This window comes from Diadema setosum, chromosome 9 (assembly GCF_964275005.1).
Source record: "Diadema setosum chromosome 9, eeDiaSeto1, whole genome shotgun sequence".
Classification (NCBI taxonomy): Eukaryota; Metazoa; Echinodermata; class Echinoidea; order Diadematoida; family Diadematidae; genus Diadema; species Diadema setosum.
The window spans coordinates 28,594,173-28,616,811 of NC_092693.1; the positions used below are offsets into that span (position 1 = coordinate 28,594,173).

At 40.0% G+C, this 22,639-nt stretch overlaps 2 protein-coding genes across 2 annotated transcripts in view; one reads left to right on the forward strand and one right to left on the reverse strand.

The window, feature by feature from the left end:
• The first annotated feature begins 815 nt into the window (after positions 1-815).
• On the forward strand, positions 816-9,633 carry LOC140233091 (UPF0711 protein C18orf21-like). The gene is made up of 6 exons (XM_072313204.1): positions 816-935; positions 4,963-5,000; positions 5,860-6,056; positions 6,566-6,684; positions 8,226-8,300; positions 9,146-9,633. The coding sequence occupies exons 1-6, from the start codon at positions 868-870 to the stop codon at positions 9,303-9,305; spliced, it is 657 nt and encodes a 218-aa protein (XP_072169305.1). The 5' UTR covers positions 816-867; the 3' UTR covers positions 9,306-9,633.
• Positions 9,634-9,888: 255 nt separating this feature from the next.
• Positions 9,889-22,639, reverse strand: part of LOC140233507 (uncharacterized) — a 95,441-nt gene continuing 82,690 nt past the window's right edge. The window contains exons 36-45 of the mRNA XM_072313626.1: positions 21,735-21,902; positions 20,466-20,717; positions 19,348-19,515; positions 18,475-18,726; positions 17,730-17,902; positions 17,180-17,254; positions 16,659-16,823; positions 15,369-15,597; positions 14,220-14,423; positions 9,889-13,572 (exon numbers count right to left, since the gene is read on the reverse strand). Of these exons, the coding sequence (XP_072169727.1) occupies positions 14,265-14,423; positions 15,369-15,597; positions 16,659-16,823; positions 17,180-17,254; positions 17,730-17,902; positions 18,475-18,726; positions 19,348-19,515; positions 20,466-20,717; positions 21,735-21,902 (1,641 nt within the window). The 3' untranslated portion in view covers positions 9,889-13,572; positions 14,220-14,264. The remainder of the gene's footprint in view (positions 13,573-14,219; positions 14,424-15,368; positions 15,598-16,658; positions 16,824-17,179; positions 17,255-17,729; positions 17,903-18,474; positions 18,727-19,347; positions 19,516-20,465; positions 20,718-21,734; positions 21,903-22,639) is intronic.

The window sequence follows — 22,639 nt, forward strand, 5'->3', positions numbered from 1 at the left end:
AAACCGACAGTCACTTAACTTCGTGGGTGCGTTTGACATATAAATGTATTTCTTCTGTTTCCACGACAACAGGGTGTGCTACATAATGATAGGGCCTACATAGCAGGGTACCTAAGGGGGGGGGGGGGGGTCACTGTGCACACCCCCCCAGGACTCCTCGAAAATTACTTGAATTTGTTTTATTCAAGTCTTGCACAACTTTTGAGACCAAATTTGCAACTTCCCCGCATACTTGTGCGAAGTCACGCCCATTTTTGTAGCGGAATGTCGTCCCCAAACGAGCACAATTTTGTGCTTTTGTGTACATTTCCTATGGAAAACAGTGCTCTGTCATGAAAGTCATGAAAACATTATTATTTTTACAATTAATCACTTTCATTGATTAGTATTGTGCTAATCATGATAGAAAAGTGGTCAGTGACAATTTCTGATAGAAAAACAAAGAAAAAGCAAAAGTTGAAAAAGTTGAAAAACAAAGAAATACATAAGAAATTATGAAAAACAACAGAATACATTAAATTTCACCTAGAACAGCCACTTTTCGTTCCTGTTAACATCTTGATTATGTTTTGGTATGTCATGAGGATCCTGAAAATGTAAGTTTCGAGGAGTCCTGGGGGGATGCACGGTGACCCCCCCCCCCCCCCCCCCCCTTAGGTACCCGACTAGTGAGGGTGATTGACGCAAACTAATACAAACTAATGCAAACTCTTTGACATCTCATAAAAGAACCCTAGGAATCGAAAACAGCATGCAGCAGCAGCCGCCGCTACGCGGCGCTGCGTACTCGCGACCGCGCATGCAGCTCTCGTCGCACGGTGATCTGCTTACACTAGGCGTTGGCGGGGAAGCACACTTCAAATCAACATGGCTTTTAGAGAATTAGCAGCACATGTTTACGAATCGTCATGTCCACAGTTATCGAGGCATCTACTGTAAGTTACATGAGCCTGATTTTCAGTTACTGGATGAATTTTCTATGTTGAGTGGTGATAATTAATGCCCCTTTCATGTAACGTTACGTTAGTCACGTTAGATCTACACTAGTCCCATGCGTTTTGAAATATGCTGGTTACTGTAGACAACTCTGCGCTCCTCCCGGCTCGCCGGTTATTACCATTACTATTAAACGTTACATTAGAATATCTCCTTTTTCTTGACTGGCTTGATGTCGTATTCATGTGATAAACACCAGAATGTATCTACATGAGGCTCTTTTTATATATGCACTCAGCAAAAAAATTAAAAAAAGAAAAGAAAAAAAGAAAGAAGGTAAACACATTTTCCAGTGCATGATTTATTGATGTGCATATTTTTCAAAGATTTAATAACTTTAGAAGATTTTGATAAAAACCTTCATGTCATATATTAAATTATCCTACCATATTAAAGTTTATTAATTGGCTATTGACCTAGAACTCAAGAAGGATAATACAAAGGGTAATTTAAAGGGACATAGTCCCGGTAGTGTAGAGGGCGCTGCTGATGATACTGCCAATCACCGTTAGCATTGATCATTGATACGAAGATTACCGAAGTTGAGCTGTCATCAAGAGTAAAGTGCGTAGCTGTTGCTAAGTAACGTTGCCTTCGTTGTCTTCTCTGCGCATCGCGCAGTCTGTAGTAATGCCAGGGTGCGTGCATATGTGCTTGTTATTAATATTATGACATCACAAAAGAAGTTTGCTAAAGCTGTCATCCCCCTCAGCCGAATCATATGAGCCGAACTGTGATCCGACCACTGACTACAGTGAATCGGACTTCTTCAGACTCGGGGAAGTGGGCCAAAGCGTAAGTGCTAAAGAGGAGTCGATAGCGTAGGTCTCTATAGGAAACTTGTGCCGTGTGCCCGCGTACGCATTTGACTAAAACACGGGGACCATGCACCTTTAACGCATGAGCGAACACACTCGTTTTTTTGTCTCTCAAGACACAAAAGTATGCAAAATCGGCCCCACCGCAGTCCTCGTGCACCCGTGTGTTACTGTATAGTGTTAGCAAGCAAGGTTGGGTTAGGCCCAGGGTTTTGATCTTGATGTAGTAATCCCTTGAAGCAGCTTGTACATGAAGCTATACTGGGATGAACTCGAACAGTGTGTCGTGAGGGGGTGTCATTCAGTGTATGTACAAGTGTCTCACTATCATACAATAAAAATGTGAGTATAGGTGCTCAGTGTGAGTAAAAACAGCATCGATCCTCTTACACAGTGGCAGATCCAGCAGGAGGCTGAGCTGCATTGCCGTGAGGATGGGTAAAGTAGCTCCTTAAAATAATGTTGGGTTGGCAGTGGTTACTGCGGGTCCCGGCAGGCGATTCCATAGTCTTATGGCTCTTGGGTAGAATGAATACTGAGTCTGAGGGTTTATAGGGTTTATGATTAGGTTAGGATAGCGTTGTAAATTTATGGTTAAATTGGCCGTTAAATTAGTCGAGGGACATGTGGGAGTCCTTCCAAGAATAAAAGGTTGAAGAAAAAAAAAAAAAAAAAAAAAAAAAAACGGGAGGAAGGGAGGACGAAAGATGCTATGCTGTGGAAATCGGCCCCACCGCTGTATCAATCTCGCGTAAACGCCATTTGGTGGGGCCGCATTCACAAGTATTATACATGTACTGTGGAAGAAAGCCCCACTGCCGTGCTGATGTACTGATGAAAGCCACATGGTGGGGCTGAATTCACAAGTATAAACAGGCAAGCTGATGTAGTATTAGTACTGCCACGCAGTGGTGGGGCCTATTTCACGAGTATGCCCCCAAAAAGTAAAAATTACAGAATTTGACATGTAGGGATTCATTTGCAAATGTCTAAAGATAACAATTGTAACATAAGAGCAATTCAAGACGATAAGAGACATGAATGAATAGCGAAAAAAAAGTTAATTCCTTCCCTTGTATCTTTTTATATTCTAAAACAAGAACAAAATAGGGAAAACTAAAGGGGAAAAATAAGAATTTACTGTCAACTCAAATTCAAATGTCATAGGGAGTAACATCCAAAGGTGGTAAAATGGACAGATTTTTCTTTTTCATTACTCGATTTTGGAATTTGAGAATTCATGAGACAAATTCAAGAATCAGTTATCATTATCAATGTGCATACCGGTAATTCAAAATAACAGTTCAGATTTCTGCCATTATTTTTTCGATAATATTGCCTCTTCTCTAATGTCATTTGATTTTGGATTTGACAGAAGATTCTTTATTCACTCCATTTTTTTTTTGCCTTCCTTTATCTTTGGGGAATACAAAGACATAGAAATCAATCAGTAATTTTTCCAAACTAATTTGTGTTTCTTAACCCGTTGAGGATGAGTCCCGAGTATACTCGGGCAAGTGTCTATGGGAAATGTGTGTTGTAGCAAAATCAATCCGTCCTCAATGGGTTAATATTGTGTGGGATCTGTCTCTTGTCCTCGGTGTTATGGAAGAGCACATACATGTGAATGAGAATTTGTCAATTTTTGCAATTTTTGTCCCCGCCGAACGAGTTCGAGCAGGGGACTATGAAACGGGCTCCGTACGTGTGTGTGTCTGTGCGTGCGTGCGTGCGTGCGTGCGTGCGTGCGTGCGTCCGTCCGTGCGTCCGTCCGTGTGTGCGTCCTTGTGTAATCAAAATGTTCAATTTGCTACTTCTCTGTCATTTATGAGCCAATTTTGATTCTGTTTGCTTTATATGATAGCACTACATGGGAGCTTTAAAACTTCTACACAGAATTTCAGTTGTGACCTTTGACCTTGACCTTTGACCTATATTGTACATTTTGCTACAAAATGCTACTTCTTCGCCATTTCTAACCCGATTTCGATTCCGTTTACTTTATGTGATGGCACTAGGTGAGGGCTTCAAAACTTCTACACAGAATTTTGACCTTTGACTTCTTTGACCTTTGACCTTGATTTTTGACCTATATTGTACATTTTGCTACAAAATGCTACTCCTTCGCCATTTCTAACCCGATTTCGATTCCGTTTGCTTTATATGATGGCACTAGTTGAGGGCTTCAAAACTTCTACACAGAATTTTGACCTTTGATTTCTTTGACCTTTGACCTTGATTTTTGACCTATATTGTGCATTTTGCTACAAAACGCTACTCCTTCGCCATTTCTAACCCGATTTCGATTCCGTTTGCTTTATGTGATAGCAACTAGGTGAGGGCTTCAAAACTTCTTCACAGAATTTTGACCTTTGTCTTCTTTGACCTTTGACCTTGATTTTTGACCTATATTGTGCATTTTGCTACAAAATGCTACTCCTTCGCCATTTCTAACCCAATTTCGATTCCATTTGCTTTATGTGATGGCACTAGGTGAGGGCTTCAAAACTTCTACACAGAATTTTGACCTTTGACTTCTTTGACCTTTGACCTTGATTTTTTACCTATATTGCACATTTTGTTACAAAATGCTACTTCTGGCGGGGACATATATTACGCACCGCGTAATTTCTACTTTTCCTTGTTACTTTTGTGTTTTGGAAGAGAAAAATGAATGTGTTCACTCACGTATGAAGTTTCCCTTTTTATTGACCTACCAGGTTGATAACCAATTAAATTGCCTTTAACATGGTATAATATTTAGGCTAATATTCTATGAGAAATATGAGCTTGAATAAGTGTTTTTTCTTTTTTGCTGATTGCGTAATTCTCCGGATGCTGTCTGGAACATGTGGTTTGCCCAAGTATACATGTTGTGTGGGACAAATTGATCTTTACAGGATGATCATGAATAATGACTCAACATAAAATGCTAAAATTCACCATACTGTACTGTTGTGCCTCTGGTCTTCCCAGTGCTCTTATAATTATGAGGACAATTATTGTTGTCATTATTGTTGTCATTATTGTCCTGATTATGAGGACAATTATTGTCCTTATACCACAGGCAATTCACACATTTATAGTATTATGTGAGTGTTTGTAAACTTACCCTTAATGTCATGCTCTGATTTTACAATAAATACAGATCAAATATGTCAAGAAGGGAAGCAGCCAAGCAAACTGGTAAGTCAGGGATAAGCTCCACAAATGTTACAGAAATTTATGAGAAAGTATGTATCTCTTATCAGTGTATATGTATGTATTCACTTGTGTTCATGCTAATGTTAAGTGTGCATTAAACATAATGCAGTAAAAGTGGAAATTTTCGCACATTTCGCACAGCCAGAAACTAGCGTGAAAATAAAAGCATGTGAATATTTTTGCTTGCCATATGTTCCTGCACTTGGTGTCTTGATTCTGTGGAATTAAAAACATGCATAATTCTTCTTACCCGTCCAAGCCTGAAAAATTAGTCGCACGAAAATATCCACTTTTACAGTACATGTAAAATCTGCCACAGACATGGCTGGAAAAAAGCACCTTCCCCAAGGATATTTGCATATTATTTTACTAGTGTTGTAAATGAAAGATAATTCTACAGTATGATGCTTTTCTTGTAATGCTCTGTGCCATTGCTGCCTCTATTCATTACAGGAGCAACATTAAACTTTGGTTTTGCTAAGCTTGCAAGTGTAAGATGCAGGCTTCATTTGCTGACTTGCTCAGATGTTTAGAAGTATAGGGCCAATGAATAAACTGACCCAACCCCCATAAACCCTATTGTGTCATCACAGCACTCTTGTTGGACTAAGGCATTGATACCCCCTACTGGGCTGTCTAACTTATAATGGCTTGAGGAGAAGGGGTGGGGGGGGGGGGGGAGGGAGCGTGAATATCCAAATGGCCATGCTTATTCAGAAATTTGGCAAATACAGCCGAGTTCAGAGAAAGGGCTAAATGATCATCCATGGTGAACATGTGTCATGAAAGGAAACGATTCTTTGAAGAAAAAAAAAAGTGTTTATGTTAATTTGCAACTCAGATGTGGAAGAACAGAGCTGCATCCACTGTCACAGCTTCCTCAGGCCAGACTCCAGCAGGGTCAAGCTTCGACCCAGGGCTGGCATCACCAAGGAGATTGAGCGCTTGAAGCGGCGGTGGGAGAGTCCTCGTGGGCGTCTCCTCAGCCCCGCCCAGCGGAAGAAACTCAGAAGGTGGATGAACAGTAAGAATGTGATAGTGAGTATGTATATACAATGGTGACTGAATTTTTCTTTGTGGTGAAAAATGAAAAGTTGAAAAGTGGAGCGCTTCTTTGGAAGGAATAAGAAAGCTACCCTTTTACACTTTTATCCAAATACATAAATGAGCATTGTTTTGCACCATTGCCCGCCTCTGAAATCACTATATACAAGCTTTACCCATGTGCTCTTAGTCACTCATTTACTGTCAACAATTTCAATCAATCCCTTATGAATACAACTGTGCCACAATAAAATGTATAACCATTCACCTTTCATGAAAAATGGTTGCAATTCATATTCATGGACGTCAGAGGTGTTGTATACAAACAAAGCATGGTTTATTTCCTCATGCAGTGGAACAAGATTTCACACTCAATGAAAGATGAGAATCTGCCCCATTGAATAGAGCACTTTGTCTTTCATTTCGTGCGAAATATTGTACCTTTGTACTATGACTTTCACTGTTTGTGTGATATCATCTGCACTCTGTATTTCTATCAATAGGTGATTCGTTGCAGTACATGCCACAAACCTAACAGGTTTCCTGGGGCCAGCCGAACTGACAGACCAGTCTTGAGTTGCAAGCCTGATAGCAGCAGTCAATCCAAAACACCTGTGGCTAGGTTTGTTTTCATTCTTTTCAATGTGTAAATGTATTAAAATATCATGCCTACACATACGGCTGACTTTGTGTTTTAATGGCTCTTAGGAGTCATACATCACAATTGGAATTCATATGCAAAGACTCTTTTTACTGAGAAGTCATCCTTATTAATACTCGGCAGATGGTAAACCTCAACTGACCTTTTGTGATTGTAATGTTGTAGGGGTTCTAGAGCAGTTGATATTCAAAAACAGAGGCACATAAAAAGTGAAGAAATGTGACAGAGAAAGAGTGATGACATACTAGGTGTTTCAAAAAACATATCCCACTTCTGATGATTAAAAGTTCAAAAACTATTCATCCGATAAAACTGTCATTGATACGAGTAATAGCTGAATAGTGTACAATTTTGTTGGAGGTGATTTGAATGTGAAAGCATAAATCAGTTTCATTAAATCTAAGATTGATTTTGAAGTAAGGTTTCAGATTTTGGTCAAATTTTAGCCCTCTGTACAAAAATTTAACTTTGCACAGGAACCAGTGATGTGTATGTGAGTGTGTGCTGACAATGGCCCTGAACAATGGCCATGCCTGAACCACCTGTTGACTAGGCGTCAGTCTCGCGCTCCCAGGCACATGAATGCTTAATCAATAATTCATGTGGATTGCCCTGGCCACTGCTAGTCTGAATTCATGCACAGTAAAGGGTAAAATGCATGCACATGGAAAAAGTAAGCACATGTTTCCATGTGCTTGCAAACACCACATTTCATTCCAGCTGGCAATCATTTTCAAATTTTGCTTCACATATCACTAAATTTGGGATATAAATAAGCATAAATGATCTAACGTTCTTCATTTTAATACAACTGTTTACTAATAGTCTGACAAATTTGTCTCTTTTTCGATAAAAAGAGATCATTTTTGGTAAAGAGTTCAGCAGCATTTTTCATTGGGGGCGATTTGTTTCACAGTAGATTTATTCAAGGCTCCATATACACATGTGTATACTCCAATTGATTTTCTTTGCTTCCTGTCACCCTGTTTACGACAGAACAGAAGGTATTCATTGTAATTTCGTTTTTCGGAAGTAGGGAGAGCACTGTCGCCACTCAACGACAGTATCGGCAGGCGTTTGACTTTACACAGATACTGCCAGAGGCTGAATAAAGACTAGTTGTGGAAGTGGAATTTCTCATGTATAAATAATGAAGCATTCAAACCCTGGCCATTGTTCAGAACCATTGTCAGAGTGTTAACCACACACTCCCATACACACCCATTGACCCCTGTGCAAAGTGAAAGTTTTGTACAGAGGTTTGAAAATAGAGCAAAATCTGGAACCTAACTGAAATTAATCATGGATTTCATGAAACTGATTTATGCTTTCATATTTAAACCACCTCCAACAAAATCGTACACTATTCAGCTATCACTCATGTCAATGACAGTGTTATCTGATACATAGTTTTTGAGTTATTAAGAATCAAAAGTGGGAAATGTTTTTGAAACACCTAGTATAATCTAAATGAATATATCTTTTCCGTGGTCTGTTCAAAGCCCTCCAGCAAAGAAGCGCCGGAGAGATTTCACGCCTGGACGTCAGCCAACATCAGTTGCAATATCAACACCAAGGTATGTGTGAAATTATCCCATGACATGCGTAGAATTGCTTCCATATACAGTATATCATAAGATTAATACCAGCTTGCAGAGATTAATTTCTGTTGTTTGCATTCTGACACTAAATTGGTGTTTGTGTGTTAAAATCAATACTGTTATGAACTTACTCTATTGTTCTTTCTACCTTACTATGGGCAAGTTAGGTTAGTTATCTTTCAGTGAAGAGGTTTGCTTGTTCAACTGTATAAAGAGCTGTAATGTGAACAGAACTTCTCTCAAACAACCATACATTATCTTCATAACCATGTGGCTCCCATCTCAGAAATTAGCAGTCCTCTGTTTCACAGGAACGAAGTAGACAGACTTGAAAATGAGCATCACTGTCATTATTCTTTCCAAGTTCAAACTTTGCCTGTATAAAGTCAGTTTTCTGTGTGAGCCTGATCTCATTTTGCGTGGACGATAAGAATATAGGTTGTACTGTATGCACATTTTGGAGAATATATTTTGCAAAAAGCATTGTCAGTATTTCAGAGAAAAGTTGGTGATCCCCCCCCCCCCTCGGAGATAATACATGGCACACTTGTGTTACTAGAGACAATATTTTTGCCAGTTGCTAATGTTGCAGCACATAGTTGACTTGCAAATTGTGTTTATAATAATGAAAACCAACACATATTATACCACATGTACAGTAGGCACTACATTTGAAAAAATACTTGAACTATTTGCAGATGTCTGATCATTCTTTTCCATAAAAAATATCCCAAGACATCCACAAGTTTTACCGAGCTTTTATGCATTTCTCTCTCACACACACTTTCCCTTTCTCCCTATTTCGTGGTCTCTCCGTCCAGAGCTCAAACGAAGTCCATGCCAGGAGTGACCGCAGGCCGACGGAGCCGGAGTGCCAAGAAGGACAGACACAGACAGCTGGAGATGATGCTGCAGTCGGCTCGGCGGGAGCAGCAGGCCAGTGCCGAGTCACCGCTCTCAAAATTCCTGACCTCACTCTAGATGCCAGCCGATAGAGTTCAGACATTTCAGACATGACACAGACATTAACCACTGGCAACCCTGTTGCAGACAAAGTCAATGGCATTTTGTGCTGGCAGTCCGTGGAGGGTCAATTGAAGTACTGCAATGATGGCATTGGAATCAAGGGAATTCATTTTGTGACAAGCTCGAGGAGCTACTGTGTGCTGTGCCATGCCTCACAGACATTGATGAAGTTGCCAAGTTGGCAACCAATCTACACAGGAGCCAGTGCTGGCTCAAGAGTCCTTTGAAATTTTGTGGATCATGTGAATCAGAAATAAATGGTACATTTTTATCTTTGTCAATACTCTACAAACATATAGTATACGGAGCTTTCTTGTGTCAAAATTGATTCTAACTTTAATTCTTACAGTACATGTGCAAACACGAACGCACAAACACAAACGTACGCACAACACAACACGTCACACACATACACACTCACACACAATGATGAAGTGCACCCATATGATTAAGTAAGCTTACTGTTTAGAAGCTGAATTGCAGCTAAGTGACTACTGCATCAGAAGTAAGAAAAACCAACAACAGGAATATATTACATTTCAGTCTCATTTGTGGCAAATTTATTTTTTGTTCCGTAGGAAGTCTGAATACTGTCAAAACATATTCTTTCAGTACTGTATAATTTAGAGGAAACATATTTACATTTTAGCATAAAACATTCCATTCACATGAACAGGGCAATCCAAATTAGTTTGACAGTTTTCCTGTTGAGAAATGTGAAGAAAAATACATCAAAAAACTTAATTTCAGCCAACACTGTTTAAAAAAAAAAAAACTTTGAGCACAGTGCACACAAATGTATTCGTAAGACACATCGGGTTGATTTTGCAGTCATTTCAAGTAGTCAACCTCACACACGAGTCTCAGATTGGGCCACAAAGGGGAAATCAAGGCTTCGATGTGTAACAATATGCAACTTAGACAAGCAAAGCGCATGTATCAAGTTTGTGAATACTGTATAATTGGAATTGTTCGCATGCATTTTAATTTCCCGAATTTCACTTCACGAGAGCCAAGATTCGCAAAATTAGAATACACGGGAAAGTTCTTCTTGTATATGTATTGTATTGAATGCCAGTGGCAATATGCGAAAATTCTATGCCACAAGAAAAGGCCATTGGCTCCAATTAGTGAAAATTTCATGCCGCGAAAAATATCTTGCTTAACAGTACATGTATTTGGAATGTTCAGAGGTTCTATGTAGCCACACATTTGATTTCTGAGAAGTTGACTTGTGTGTGGATGACTGCAGTTTACAAATTCATACTAGTGATGGGCATATGAAATTCATTTGAAGAAGTGGTCTTAATCTTAGAGAGTCAGATAAAAATGAATATTCATAGGTAATCCATATAAATATTCAAGATGATCCATATAAATATTCAAGATGAATAATCAAATTAAGAAAATTCTTATACTCTGCAAGCAAAACATAGTCCCTGCAAATTCACACATTGTACAACTTTACTCATAAACATATCACTTTCCATTTTACATTTGTACAAATTAAATACATTGTAGTCTATTTGGAAGGCTCCTACATGAGCAACAATCAAAGTGGCAGGTCAGAATAAGAGCAAAACTTGAGACAGATGATAAAGTTACTATTTTTTAATGTCAGTAACTTATTCTACATGACTTGTGGGCCCCTTGAAATGATTACTATATCCTAACATTGTATTCCTCATATGCACACACTGTCAATTGTTTCTCAGTTTCTCAGAGATTCATTAAATGAGCTTGGTTTGCATTCTCTCTGCAACTTTTGAACCACTCCCCACAGGCCACAGCAAGAGCATACAGATGACTCCTAGAACACAAATCATCTCTACCAACAGCAACCTACAATTATTAAAGATAACTCTGTTCATCTCTATCACGCTAGAAGTGAAGCATAAAGTGACTGAAAGTTTGACCCTGCTTCAGCCCTTAACCCACACCAGAGCACTGCAACAACTGCAAAGCCAGTAGAGACAGGGCATCTGGAGTGGACACAGGCTAGCAACTGTGTGTGTGGAGAATTTTTTTTTTACTTGACTTACAGGTTCGAAAACTCACAAAAAATGATGATTGCATCATATGAAAGAGCTTTCAAAACTTTGTCAGATTACGTCATGACCAAAATTCGATTTGGGGGTGCAATTTCTTGCTAGGACCCTTCTGCCGAGCAGGCGAAGATGCATTATGTAGAAAATTGTTGAAGAAACGAAACAACCATTTTCTTTTACAAATGTAGTGAAATGATTGATAAACATGACCGAATACTGACTCTTCTGTTTCAATTCACCACTTGTGTTATCAAATAAGGACGAGATACACAGGATGAAATTTATCTAGGAAAGGGTTAAGACAGGTAATCCTATCTGTTCCTGGACACACATTCCAACATACAATGTGGTTTTGGCCTTCTCATGTACAAGGTCTGATCACTAGTGTTCTATCAGTGTAACCTTCTCTATACAAAACAGAGATGACACAAGATTGTAAAGCTCAAATGTGAATTCAGCCACAGTGGATCAAATTGTATCTATCTACATTAAAACACCAGAAAGGATTCTTCACAATAGCTAAGACCAACCCATGTCTTTTTCTGCAGGCACTCGGCATTAAAAAAAAAAAAAAAAAAAAGTGATTTAAATTCAAGTTGGTCAATTTTAACAGTTTGAGTAAATGACTTCAGAAATGTCATGGCAAAATATAGGACTAGATTTATGGAATAGTTTTGTTAATATTTGTTCAAAGGGACAATGAGGCACATTAATGCCACACATCCTTGTAGATTATACATGTAGTTGAAAGTACATTTACATCTGTGAAAGGGAATGTGGGCCCCATGCTAGTGTGCACCGCATGCAGCATACACAAGAACCGTACTACACTGCTGTTTGAAAAGTTCCATGTTGGACATTCACTTTTACACCGAGTTATTCACGACTACTGCGCACTCGGTGCTATAACACAACTATTGGAAACCTTTGGTCAGGAAAGTGTAGAAAAAATAACGGTACTCTGTTAATTCTAAAACTCTTTTAAGCATTCAGACTATCTTGCAACACATACTTTTTATCACATTCTGACACGGGATACACAATGTTTCAGCTTGATCCACATCATACCATCTGAGAAGTGTGGAATTCATTAACATTTGATTTGTAATGGAATAGCAAATGCATCATTTACACTGTATTTACAGTAAGTATTACATTTAAAAATTACATTACTGTCACTGAGACGGATGGAGGATTATAGTTGGATGGCATATATGATTATTGTATTTGACTGAAACAGATGCATAATTTTGTGATCACATATTAGTTTCTTGCATATGATCAAGGACGGATTAACATAGAATCACCTCCCCCATGCACATGGAATGAATTTGAAGCATGAAAAGAGAGTACATATATCACAATTTTAAAAATCACCACTCTTTAATAACACATTCTGCACAAACAATTCAACCTCACATTGACTGTCATCAATTTCTGCAAGAAGACACTGTATTTGAATACTTTGTGGCACATTAAATGGGCTAGACTGGTGCAACTTGTAAAGCAACTGGAGACCGAAAGTCTAAATCATGACCTTATGTCACAAAAAGAAACTATTGTAATGCTGTTGATACCAGTGAAGTGAGGAGAGTGGACTGGAAACTGAAATGACTGTGATGTTAACAATGAAGGTGATGATGGTGATAAAAGGTACACTAGCTAGATAGACTAAAAGTGGATATCGGTACCACAGAGTTCATGACACCTGTTCAGTTATTAATACAAATTTAAATCACAATGTCGGTGGGTATAGTGTTTGCTATGATATTGACTACATAAGAATAAAGAATACAAGCATCTTACAATGATGAAGTTTTAAATTTCATTGGAATCCCATTTAGATATAAGTTCCTGCCTATTTCTGATGACACTGCTTGACCTAAGCACTCCTAGGAAAGGCACTGATATTTCATGTACACACTTACATCCTCCATCACAAGCAGAATACAAACAACACAAAATCAACCTAAAGTACTCTTCAATAGAATTCAGACAGGCATCTCATTTTGCGTCCGGTGGGAACAGTGACCCATTCTGGCCACATAGGGACATGTGTCATGACACGTCTGTTCACACTAGCTGCTGTGCTGTAGTCATGAAGGAAGCTCCCTGCCATGGTGCGTTCAGATGTCATGAATGAGTTCTCTGCACAGTCCCACAGTTTGACATACCTGGAAAATGAACAGTGTGGTCTGTCATATACTTTATCAGGGCAATTAAGTTAATTTTTCCCATACCAAGACATCCTACCTCACTGCACCTGAGAATGAGACTCTGGATTTCACACTGGAGGTTACCTCTACAACATATTATGAAATAACATTAAGTAGTAAGTTGATTAATATTAGATCTCCGTATATAATAAGGCAATAATTCCTCATATTTATATACTTCTTTAGAAATAAAGATTTAAAAAAACACACACAGTAATACACCTGTCTTACACAGAACTAAACAGGAACTTTCCATGGGTTTTAAACTCACAGATTAGGACATACTTTTATAAAGAGTCTGATGGTGACCATAATAATCTATAAACACACGACACTGTCCGGAGATTAGGAGGTCGTAAGTTCAAATCCTGTCCGAGTGTGTATGCCCAAGATTTCTTTTGTCATGGCTACTACTAGAACACTGATCAATTCAGTACTTATTCACGTCGATGCAGGGCAATTTGTTATTCAGTTGCAATATGACACAGGCACATAACATTTGACAGGAGTGCTTCCAAGAGGAGGCTGTGATCAACTTCTGTCACAGCAAGACTTCATTAACAGAACACCCAGACAACCGAACAAAGAAAAGTGTTCAAACTTACATGTCTGTCAGGCCTGCTCTCAGTCAGCCATCCGTCTTACATCCATCAGACCTGGGGTACACCCCCTCCCCTCTCCAGCGTCGAGGCGTACGCCGAGTCCGACAGAGCTGTGGACTCGGAATGGCTGTCAGTGATGCGTCTAGGAGTGGTCGTGCCAGTCATTGGTATTCTATGGTGCTGTGAATGCAGTTGTGAGGTATCCATCTGAGGTAACAGTGAGGTTTGAGAAATGGATAAACAAAATTGCCCAAACCGTCTTCATGGCGAGAGACACAATACCAGAGTTTGTAGTGATTTGCTTTTATTTTTCTTTGTGTGGAAATTTTGACTATGCAGAAAAAAGATATAAATCTCGAGAAACCTATTCATCAGTTATGATGTACTGTAAGTCATTGACAGAGTTGTGCTAAACTACTTTAATATAAACTCAAGCATACCAAATGTAATTCCCCTCAATAGCCCCATCTATGACTTGGGAATTGTGTTTAGTATCTTTCACTGTCATCAAGATGAAATGCAGTGGTTGTTTTATTGCCATCAATGGATGAGTGGGGTTTTTTTATTGCTGTTTTCATTGTCTACAATACAAATTCTACTGTCATCGTAGGTAACATCTTAAAAGTAGTCTCTGCAGTATCAGCATTCCTGTAACATAAATGTGAAGACACAGCCATCGCTTTATGGTATTCCATGACATAAACTTCAAAACCAATTTAGAGAAGTAGTTTGCAAGCAAAGTCTTGCAAGCAGCATTGAAGAAATATATTAAATGTATTTGAAAAAAGTTCCATTCCATAACCAGTCATAGATCAAAATGTGGTGCAATGGGGCCCATAGGAGTAAAGGACAAATCCACCTTCATATACATAAGGATTGAGAGAATACAGCAATATCAGTAGGATACATCAGTGAAGGTTTGAGGTAAAGTGAACAATCCATTCAAAAGTTATGAATTTTTGAGGTTTTAGTACACCAACACTGGATGAGAAGACTACTACAGCCCGGGTTTACAATTTGTATCAGACGTTATTATGTTCCTTACAATCAACTCCTGTGATCCTTCCACTCAACTTCTTCACCTCACACGAGTTGATTGTAAGGAGCATATCATATCTATGAGTGTGAATGGGGACTGACTCTACTGGTCACCTGTGCATGTAGATTACTGATAGTGTGATCCCTGCCGTCCAGCTTAATCTCCAGTCTCTGTCTGGCAGCCCGCTCCCTCTCCAGCTCGGCCCGCTGCCGGATGTTCTCCCTGTTGAGAGCGTTGAGCTGCTGGTTGAGCTGCTGGATGGACTCGATGTTGGCCTTGAGGCGGGCGTGGAGGTCCTCGATGGTCTCCATCTTCTCTGCCAGCTCCTCCTCCTGGCTGCTCCTGTTCGATGATGTCAGGACAGAAGTAGGAGGAAGGTAAAGTGCACAACAGACATTTGTAACTCTGATTTTTCAAGAAGAGCAAATACATTGACTGTGAACTTGAGATTGCGTCTGCCTGAACACTGCCATTGAGGCATGTAGCATTCTTCAGTTTAACCCTTTACATGCCCAGATGCCTAGCCTCTGAACATGACCTACCAGTAGTTGTGCCAGTAACTTAGTACATGTACATTGTAAGCCCACCCAGGGGGAGCAATGGGCTAATAGTCCAACAGGAAGGCCACAGTGACACAGTAGGGATTAGGGGGGATTAAAGTGTTCCTTATTCATTGACAACTTATTTCCTGATATCTATACCAATTTGAAAAACAAAAACAAAAACAAGCAAGCAAACAAACAAAACAACTCCAGTGGACGTGACAGTCACAGTCTAGACTGCATTCATCACTCATTTCCCTAGAAAGTATCGCAGAGGTGCACTGACAGATTACTGAAATCTGCACAGTAAAGGTTACACAGATTTCAGCAATCTATCAGTGCACCTCTGTGATACTTTCTAGGGAAATGAGTGATGAATGCAGTCTAGACTGTTTGTGACCCTTAACGCATAACACTACAGCAGTGTGTGCTTTAAGTAAACTTTGAATGTGCCAGCAAAAGCTTATTTTGGGTGAATAACCCCAACCGATATGGCAGAATTATAAAATATCTTCATGATCATGACGTAAGACAAAGTAAAACACAAGACAGAGTGCAGCTCGATATCCAATTCAATATCTAACAGTTCCACAAAATATATGTCAGCAAACATGATCGTTAGATTGCACGGGCACCTTTTAATTCTGTTTGGCTCACAACTTCAAAGCAAGAACAGTGAATTACATAATCATGTTTATAGACTTCAGCAGGCCATAGTCATTTCAAATTGTGTTATTCAAACTGAACAAGGGGCCTCACACAGCTATCTCATTGCACTGTACCCATATTTATAAATCAGTGATACGAGGTGGGAAGAAAAAAAGCAATATGCTCTATGCTAAAGTGTAATCAAGAACTGACTCATTGTCTTCCAGGCGAGCCTTGAGCTGCTGGAGTAACATCTGTTGGTGGGCTGACTGGCTTTGTAGTGCCTTCATCCTCTCTGTGGCTATCTTCATCTCCTCATTCTCCAGCCTCAGTCTGTTCATCGTCTCCTGCAGGCCGGCCACGCTCTCTGTGAGGCGTCTGTGGGTTGTCATGGAAACCATCGCAAAGAAGAGGGCTCTTTTTTAAACTCAATGGTGCCAAATTTATCACTATGAAAAGTAGTTGGTTTAACACCTACCATGACGGAAAATTATTCATCATCCATGCTGCAATATGATGGCAGAAGGCAAATGTCATGTCTTTATTTACACTAGTAGGACTGCAAGCTATCAACTGTTATCTTGATTGAGTACAGCATATCTACATTTCACTACTTGCCAATCAACAGCTAACAATAAAATATACACAATGTAGTTTCTGTAAAGTCTCCTCTTGTGCTCCCTCCCCTGCCCTCTAAAACACAGATGATGAAAAAGACTAAAAATCATACTTACTCTTTTTCCATCGAGAGATTCCTGATGGTCTGATTCTGCTCCTTGATCTTTGTCCCTAGCTTCTCATTTGCTTGTCTACAGACACAAAGGCAAAACAACAGTAAAATACTACACTATATACAACAAGAATATTCAGGTAATTTCACTTTTGAAGATTGCTTGTGGTGATTTATAACATATTGCCAACAGTGTATCTATAACATTGTTTATAATTAGAACTTATCAAATTGGCTCCACATAATTCACTGCTTCTGCTATAGTGCGAGGCCAAATACTTGGACCATGATTTTTGTCAAACAATGCTGTGCTAATGAAATGGTCTCTATTCTCATGCTAGAGTCCAGATTAAAAGCAACATTCTTCATAACTACAAGTCATATACTACACTAAAAAGTGCAAGGGTCGTACATACACTGTTATAGATTATATTCATGTGCTATGCATACAATCTAGTACAGGGCATTCGAAGATCAATGATCATGCATGCACTATTCACAAAATATTGACTGGGCAAAAAGTACCACTGATGTAAGATGTGATGCACACTCACTTCTGTTCCTGCACCCATGTGTTGACATTGGAGACCACCTGCTCACTCTCCTTGTGAAGGCGGTCCCCATTCTTCCGGGACTCATGGAGCGACGTCCTCAGCTGCTCGTTCTCCAGCCGCACCTCCTGGCACTTGTGCTGGGCCTCGGACAGCCCTCTCTGGATGCGGTCCATCTGCAGGCAGTGGGCAAAGACAAAAACAGTTTGAGCATTTTGCAGTCTCATGCATTCACTTTCACACATTGCTACCACAATAATTCTGATGGAAATATGAGACATTTAGTCAAGTTAGGTGGTATGTGCTCACATTACCATGTTCTTTTGAAACAACTTGTAACAGTATGTACAACAGCACATATTCTTGTGTATTCATGTGAATGTCACACCACCTGAGATGCATCTTCAACCTGCCCAAAGCCCAATTTTTTTTTTTTTTTCTCACCAGCTTTTCAACTTCCCCCACCTCCATATAAGTTCTGCTAAAAGGGACTGATTATACAATACTGATGAAAGCGCTGATACTCTTGTCCTATGCCGCACAGAAAAACCATGAACCAAGTATTTCATGTCAAAATGCACACTTGCTTTCAAATTCAAAAGGACAACAATGATACCACCATTGTAACAAGTGAATCCTAAATTTATAGGGACAAGATAGAGCATGTTCAAAGGGATTCACACGTACAAGTTAAAGTGGTTTACCATAGATTATGTGGCTAAACTAACATCATCAGATGCTCGATTACCTCTTCTGCGCGCTGCCGGACTTTCTCCTGCATGGAGGCCAGCTCAACCTTGAGGACGACGATCTGTTCCTCCCTCATGGCGATCTCCTGGAGCCCCGCCCGGTGCTTGTCGGTGGCTTGGTTCAGCTTGGTGCTCAGCTCCTGGTAGCGGCTCTCGTACTTTCTCACCTCCTCCTCGCTCTGGCGGTTCAGCTCCTGCACCTTCTGCAGCTCCAAGCGCAGCTTGCGCATCCGGTCCTCGTACACCTCAATCTGTGTGGTTCAGTGTTCCCGTGGACAGATAAATGATTGACGATTGACCTGAACTGTGCTTCGCTTTCATCACCAGTCAGCACAAATATCCTACACTAACTGTATGTTCATACAGATTGAGTGATTCTCTTCATTTCTGTTGTAGCACTTACAGCCTTCGTCATGTATTGGTGCACTGTTAAACTGAATTGGTTATCAAGCCCACCACTTAGGAAATATTACACAAATGCAAGTACCATCCAAACCTAGAGAAAAGTGCAGTGAAAGCATGAGCAATGGGTGCATTTTTCCAATTATTTGGTCATGTGCTAAGGTGAAATCTCTTTCTGAATAGAGTTACTGTAAGGTAATACAGTTTCTCATATGTTATGATCCAATAAGCCAGTATGAAATCTATTAGATATCAAATATTAAATATTTGACCACTTCAATACTTTAAACCTGCATCAGGTACAGACTCTGTAAATTTGCTAGCTTATTCTCAATATGGTCAATATTGAAGAGAAACTCTTTTTGCCCAAAGAAGGAAAATAAACTAACTCTGGAATCTAATTAGTGAATTATGAACCAAGTAATGACTGCATCTCTGTCAAAGCCCAGTTTCATATCATTGTTAAGTACCTCGTGCGAGAAGCTCTGGTTCTGCTGGTCAGACTTGGTCAGTTCGGTCTGGAGCTTGGCGGCCAGGGTGGCTCTCTCGGACAGCTGGTCCATGGCTTCTTGGTGCTGACCTTTGACCTCCATCAACTCGTGGCGCACCGAGTGCAGCTGGTCCTGGCACACTGCCATCTGAGTATCACATAGTTTGATTTGATTTGATTTACTTAGACACATTGATTTTGGTCTTATTATCACATGTAAATGAATGAAAATAAAAAGAAATATCACATAATTGCAGTAAATAAAACAGAATATTGATCAAAAGATATATGAGAACCCTACTTCGGTTTAATTGTGTTCTAATTTTCCCCCTTCAATTTTGTCTAAACAACAACCACCCATAAAGAGAGCCCCTCAGAGAAGTGGAACTATGTTTTCATTCTCCCATTAAACATTTTTTGAGGTAGAGTTTGTTACAACAACAAATACTGCTAAAAATTTCTTTATCATAGTTTAAACTGTGACATTTAACAAATAGGTAGTCTAATGTAGTGAATTGATACATATGATTAATAGGCAGTGTTATGTAGAGACGTGATACATATGTGAAATTCAGAACAATGAAATATATTGCCTCCTGTAACACAAATATGCTGTGTATCACGTCAAAAATATAAATTGCCAACTTTGCTCCAATAAAACAGATTATGCTTGTTTCTCATTCCATCCCTGGGATTATCAATCGCGAATGTAACCACTTGCAAATTCACTCAATTTGTTACTCACAGAAAACATCATCGCTGGGGCGACAAGACCTCGTATCTACAAAATGTTACATGTTCAGGAGAGCAAAAAAACATGGCAGCCAAAGCACTATATCAAATGGGATAGCATTTCCTTTAACATGCCATGGTGGCTTCATTTTTGGTGTAAGACAGCTAGGATTTGGGCAGAATGTCACTTCATTGATTATCTCACCAATAATCCAAAAAAAGACATTTTCACCAAAATTTCTGATACAAGGTCTTGTCACCCCAGCGACGATATGGGATTGTACTGGACAGTATATGTCATTCATTTCCAAAGATCATGACTACAATGCACACATCATTATCTGCCCTGCCTCCCTCTAAACCCACCTCCTCCTGGCCCCGCTGAAGGTGTTCCTTGGTCTGGTCGAGGTCCATCTGGAGCTGGGAGATAGTCTCCTCGTAGCGGGCCACCTCACCGGCGTAGTGCCTGTTCTGCTTCTCGGCCGTCTCCAGGTTGACCTGGGCCACACGCAGGGCACTCTCCTGGCTGGCCAGCTCGTCCCGCAAGGAGCGCTGCTTGGCCTGCAGACCGCTGATCTCCCCTTCCAGCTGCAGAATGTGCTGATCCTTCTCGGCATTCTGCAATGCAGCAAGCCAGGCAGAGTCTTGTGTCAAATATTTCATTCAGCAACCCACTCAAGTGGATTTTGTGTCATATACACTCTATTCTACCAAATACATTTCATTAGCTAGACAGTCCAGCAGATTTCAAGGATACCTAATGTTTCATGAGCAAAAAGGTGAAGTGATAATGATCTATAACAATTGCAAAACATATTACACAGGGCAAAGTTTGGGTAGACTCTGCAAAATAGAGTTATTGTCATAACCCTTACATAACCAACTGGGTCAATAATTATATCACTATGTCCAATTTTATACCGGTATTTTGTTTCTACTACTTTGTAATACCAAAAGAAAAAGAGTGAAAAGAGGTAGAGATAAACTGGCAGTTCTAATATCAGTATTACAGACGGAGTGTAGCCCTGTATCTGTACAGCCAAATGGGAGAACTTTCATATTAATGCGGAACATGACCAAATTCCTAGAACGTTTCTCTCTTACATATTCTTTGACACATGAGCATCTGGGGTGTGTTCCGGCACTTTAAAGCGAGCCAAACCAAACTGTACTGAACTGCGCCACATTTGGAGCATTCATGCACTCTGTGGAGAAAGCATACCTCATGACTTATTTTTAGAGGGGGTCACACATTTTGTAGCAACAGGGTCGTTCATCTGGCACACTTAAGCTACTTGCACACGTCCCACACAAAGAGAATGAACTCTTTGTATTATGACATACTGTGGAGTATGTGCAAGTAACATGCACTCTTCACATGCCAACTTCTGGTTCAGTTTTGTTACACTTTTGGAGCACTTCAGAAAGTTGCCAACTTTTGGCTTGGTACAGTTCGGTATGGTAAACTTTAGAAGCATTCGAGCACTCCTGTACGGTATGCTTTAGGAGAGTGCTTGAAAGCACCCTTGGAAGTTGAATTTGATTCAAAAGGGTTAGTCCATGTGATGTGATACATCTCTAGGAAATGGCATCCAGACTGGGGAAGGCCCAGATGGATTCATCTCTCTTCCTCACCATGTTCTCCATCTCTTTGTGCCTCCTCCTCATCTCCCCCAGCTCTTCCTCCATCTGGTTGATACTGATCTTGGCCTCCTGGAGCTGTCTGGAGCTGTCGTCATAGCGCTGCTGCTCCACCTCCAGCTCCTCCTGGTTGCCTCTCAGTGCCTTGTCCTGCTGGCTCAACTACCAGGATAGAGGAGGAAGAAATGGTGCATGAAAAAAAAAGAAAAGAAAGATGCTTTCTACCGTAAACCCCATTGCCATGGTAACCAGGTGTGATATATGTATCCAAGTTATGGTACAATACCTTATCTCAGCAGCAACAGATGTTGACATGATACCAAACATCTTTTTGCCAGTTCTAACTTGTAGTTAAATACATTACTACCCGTGTCAATGCATCACACATAATCTCCAGTTCTGTCTCTTATACTGTTAACACCCTCCATGTGTTCCACACACTAAAACCATCAAGTCACAAGAGATCCATTAGAAACATTGGATTCCTCTTGTGCTTAATTTTAGAGCAGTATGTTTCCTACATTTCAGCCCCTTCTTATTTTTCTAGGGGATATTGTAGTCTACTCAAAGTTTAGCCGAGAACATGGGATTTTAAAAGATAGTATATGACCACATGACAAACCACTGTGAGGATTTTGGCTGTTACAGGTCAGACTGTATTTTGACAATGGCAACAAGACATCTACAACAAGCCATCCCCCTAAACATCTGTAACTTTAGTTTCTATTTCAAATATTTTCATTCGCTCAATGCCAGCAGCACAGAGGCAGGATGTGGCACGGTGTCCCTTCCCTGAACCCACAGTACTGTTAAACTATAAACATTCACAGATTGGAGCCAACAGTCATTGTCACTGCATGAAACAAAATTACCACTGGCAGTCAATGCACTGTGTAGGC

Excerpts from the sequence above, each read along its gene's own strand:
- LOC140233091 (XM_072313204.1), top strand. The coding sequence starts at position 868 with ATGGCTTTTAGAGAATTAGCAGCACATGTTTACGAATCGTCATGTCCA. Across the intron at positions 6,057-6,565 it reads TGAACAGTAAGAATGTGATA|GTGATTCGTTGCAGTACATG; the intron begins GTGAGTATGTAT and ends TTCTATCAATAG. Across the intron at positions 8,301-9,145 it reads GTTGCAATATCAACACCAAG|AGCTCAAACGAAGTCCATGC; the intron begins GTATGTGTGAAA and ends CTCTCCGTCCAG.